Raw genomic sequence first — 4,011 nt, 5'->3', positions numbered from 1 at the left:
TTTCTTATTTCTACCAATAAACGACGGTAGCCCCAAATATTTCCCGAAATCACTCGCTTGAGCCACCCCCAAAACTGCAGCCACCTCCCCCCTTATCTCTTCTGATGTATTCTTACTAAAGCAAACACTGGATTTGTGGTAATTTATAGACTGGCCAGACAACTTTTCATAGAGCTCTAAACATCGCTTAACTGCATCCCCTTCCTGGACATTTGCCTTAAAGAACAAGAGGCTATCATCTGCAAAAAACAAATGAGATATAGCCGGAGCCCCTCTTGCTACTCTACACCCATGGATAGCACCCATAGACTGCGCCTGCTGCAACATCAAGGACAATCCTTCTGCACACATAATAAACAGATAAGGAGACAAGGGGTCTCCTTGCCTGAGGCCCCGTGTTGGCACCACAACTCCTCCTACTGCCCCATTTATAAGGATGTTGTATGAAACCGAAGTAACACACAACATAATCAAACTTACCCATCTATCTGCAAATCCCAGCGCTCTCATCATCTGTTTCAAAAAAGTCCACTCCATCTTATCATATGCTTTAGCCATATCTAGCTTTAGGGCCCCCCAACTAGTCTTTCCACATTGCTTCCTGTTAAGATAATGTCCCACCTCAGCAGCAATTAGGATATTATCTGTTATTAACCTGTCAGGGATGAAAGCACTTTGTGATTATGAAATAATAATATCCATAAACGGCCTCATCCGGTTCGCTATCATTTTAGCCATAATCTTATAGACCACATTGCTTAACGCAATTGGCCTCAAATCTGCAGGGCTCTCAGGGACCTTCTTTTTTGGGATTAAGACAACATTAGAATCATTTAATCCCTCTGGGAAAACACCCGTATTCAGACAATTGAGCACAAAATCTGTCACCTCAGCTCCCACAACACCCCAGAAGTGCTGATAAAAGCCTGGATTCATTCCATCCGGCCCAGGCGCCTTATCCGGAAACATAGCAAATAAAGCTTCTTTGACCTCCTCCGCCACAAATGGTTTCAACAAAGAGTCATTATGCAATTCAGACACACGAGGGGGCACCGTACTAAAGAAAGTACTATGGGTCGGGGCATTAGATGGCTTAAAAATATCAACAAAATAATCAATAAAAACAGCATTCATAGCACCCTTAGTAACCCAGTTTCCATCCACCCCTTTTAATCTAGTCAGATAATTTTTCCGTTTACGAGATGAAGCATACCTATGATAAAATCTGGTGTTTGCATCTGCCCCACGGAGCCAGTGTTGCTTTGCCCTTTGTCGCCAATAGATATCCTCCTGCGCCTCCAAACGGGACAACTGAGCACTGATTGTATTGTACTCAGCTAGCACTGCTGGGTCTCTGCCTCCTTTTAGTCTCATCAGTTTTGCACGCAAGAGTTTCAACTGCTTACCAAACATATGAAACCTATCTCCACCCCAGGCCTGCAAACGCTCCTTACACAATTGTAGGTTATTCAGCAGCCCACTCCCCTGCCCATCAAGCAATGCCTGCTCCACCACTCCTCTACAGCCAGAATCCAGAAGCCAAACCATTTCAAAACGAAACGCCCGGCGACCACCTCCACCAAAACCCATAGGATTAGAAATACTCAGAAATATCGCAGAGTGATCTGACTTACGCGTGAGTATATTAACTGTCTTAGCTTCCACCAATAGCTCACGCCACTCCATAGTTGCTACTGCTCTATCTAGCTTTTCCTCAACCCAGTCCCCCGTACCCTCACCCCTTTCCCAGGTGTATGGGTATCCCTCCATAGGCAACTGCAGTAAACCACATATATCTAGTGTTTCCCCAAAACCTCGTAGCAAACTTTCCGGATGTGGATTATTTCCCCACTTCTCAGATTGGAATAAAAGATCATTAAAGTCACCAATTACAACCCATGGTAGTGTGGATTGCGTTGATAACCTCTTTAAAAAATCCCATGACTCCCGCCTCCTGGTTCTTTGTGCATGCCCATAATAACACGTCATTCGCCACGAAGGGTGACTTTCTAACGTGACCTCCACATCCACATGATTTTTAGAGTAACTAATCAACCTTGCAGTGTTATTATACCTCCATAATAATGCCAAACCACCACGCTGCCGTACAGGATCCACGTAAAACACCCCTTCAAACCCTAGTTTTACTCGTAACCTCTCCGCATGATCACTCTTCACCATTGTCTCAATCAAAAATACAAAATTCGGCTTCTTACTGGACACCATGTCCACCACCTCCCGAACTGTCCGTGGATTGCCCAAGCCACGACAGTTCCAACATAACGTACTCATTGGGACCGGCGGGTCTGCGCAGCAGCACCCGCCATGAACACGTTTTTTGACACATCAGCCATTGCTATATCTTCATCCCCATTACGCCTCCCTCCCTCATACCCCTCGTCCCTCCTCCTTTTCGCCACCGCCTCCACTGCCGGCTCCACCAAAACACCACCTCCCGAACCCACCTTCTCCCCCTCCACCCGTGACTCCCCCACCCGAACCCCCAATGCCGCCCCCCCCCCCCCCCCCCCCCAACCACATCTCTCGGCCTACCACCCACAGGTACCAACCAGTTCTCCCCCACCTCCCTCGGTCCCCTACCACCCCCCACTCTCATCTCCGGGCCATATGGATACTGCTGAACCGGGATCATAGAGACCCGAGCCTTCACGCAAAATTTGTAGGAATGCCCCATCAAACCACAGAAAAAACAAAAGGAATGAAGCCTCTCGTACCTAAAGTTAACCCAACATGTAGTTTTATCACGCTTTAACAGCTTCATGCGCCTCCGCAGCGGCTTATCAACCGGAATCGACACACGGATACGATAAAACGCTAACCATGGTGCCCCCACAAATCTCTCATCATGCTTTATAAAGGTTCCAATGAAATTACCCATCTGCTCTAGTATTGGCTGTGATGTATAACCCATTGGCACATCATGCAACTGTACCCACATGTCAACAGTGTTCAAGACCACATTAACCGGCAGCACCCCATCATCAACCAGGCGACACACCAAAATACTATTCTCGAACGCCCATGGCCCTCCATCGAGAACATAGTCTACATCCGTTTTATGGAAGAAAACGAATAGAAACAAACCCTTCTGTATCTCTGTCACCGTCACACCCATCACCGGTTGCCAAACCGAAGCCAGGACTTGTCTCATGTACTCAAGCTTAATCAATTTTGCTGTCAAAAACCTGCCGACAACACTCCATGTTTGTACCGGTGGATCCGTACCCACCTCCACCCCATCTTCGTTCGGCGCAAAACAATCCTCTTCATCTGCAATAGTGACGTCTGCCCACCTCTCTGCCAAAGCATTGACCTGCTCCTCCCCTCCTTCGTTAGCCATTCCAAACGCTCACAACAACCAGAAACAAACACTGGTCACGTGGGCTTATCAAAAAGCGCACCTCCTCGTCGCAACACACAGATCATACGGCGTAAACCAACAGAACTTCGTTGCACCACAACCCGCAAGTCTCGACACCACCAAACACAGTAATTCCGACGTTAACGAACGGATTAAAATCCGGGGAAAATACTGAAGTTGCAAAACCCTAGCCAAACCCTATGAGAGAAAGCAAAACCCTAGCATTCTAGAGAGAGAATTTTATTAGCCTCGTATGCTGTAATGAACTTTATTTATACAATTGGCCCCCAATAATTATTTAAAAAATTATATATATATATATATATATATATATATATATATATATATTTATATATATATATATATCTAAAAACATAATAAGCTTCAATCCAGGTTATACCCCTGGTTTATGTCTGTTTTTTCCGTTAATTTTTTTTGTACCTTGTGCTATAAAAGTTGTACTACATAATTTTTTGGACAAAAATATCCCTGCCGTTATAACTTCTGTTATCTTTCCACATTATTATTAGCATGTACATGCATACACAATATTTTTTTCTTACATCCTTCAATGGTAAGTTTGAATTCATTTAGGTTTTAATTAAAATATTACCATAGTTATAATTAGT

At 44.9% G+C, this 4,011-nt stretch overlaps 2 protein-coding genes across 2 annotated transcripts; both read right to left on the bottom strand.

The window, feature by feature from the left end:
• Window positions 1-681: 681 nt before the first annotated feature.
• On the bottom strand, window positions 682-2,181 carry LOC109183493. Its single transcript, XM_019333598.1, has one exon. The coding sequence runs from the start codon at window positions 2,179-2,181 to the stop codon at window positions 682-684; it is 1,500 nt and encodes a 499-aa protein (XP_019189143.1).
• Window positions 2,182-2,288: 107 nt separating this feature from the next.
• On the bottom strand, window positions 2,289-3,361 carry LOC109183492. The gene is made up of 2 exons (XM_019333596.1): window positions 2,554-3,361; window positions 2,289-2,428 (listed from the first exon to the last, which is right to left on the bottom strand). Exons 1-2 carry the CDS (start codon window positions 3,359-3,361, stop codon window positions 2,289-2,291), a joined length of 948 nt encoding a protein of 315 aa, XP_019189141.1.
• Between the last annotated feature and the right edge of the window lie 650 nt (window positions 3,362-4,011).

Source organism: Ipomoea nil, unplaced genomic scaffold (assembly GCF_001879475.1).
Source record: "Ipomoea nil cultivar Tokyo-kokei standard unplaced genomic scaffold, Asagao_1.1 scaffold1129, whole genome shotgun sequence".
In the NCBI taxonomy this organism is placed as follows: Eukaryota; Viridiplantae; Streptophyta; class Magnoliopsida; order Solanales; family Convolvulaceae; genus Ipomoea; species Ipomoea nil.
The sequence above is the reverse complement of the archived record's forward strand: the minus strand, read 5'-3'. Positions and strand labels throughout refer to the sequence as shown.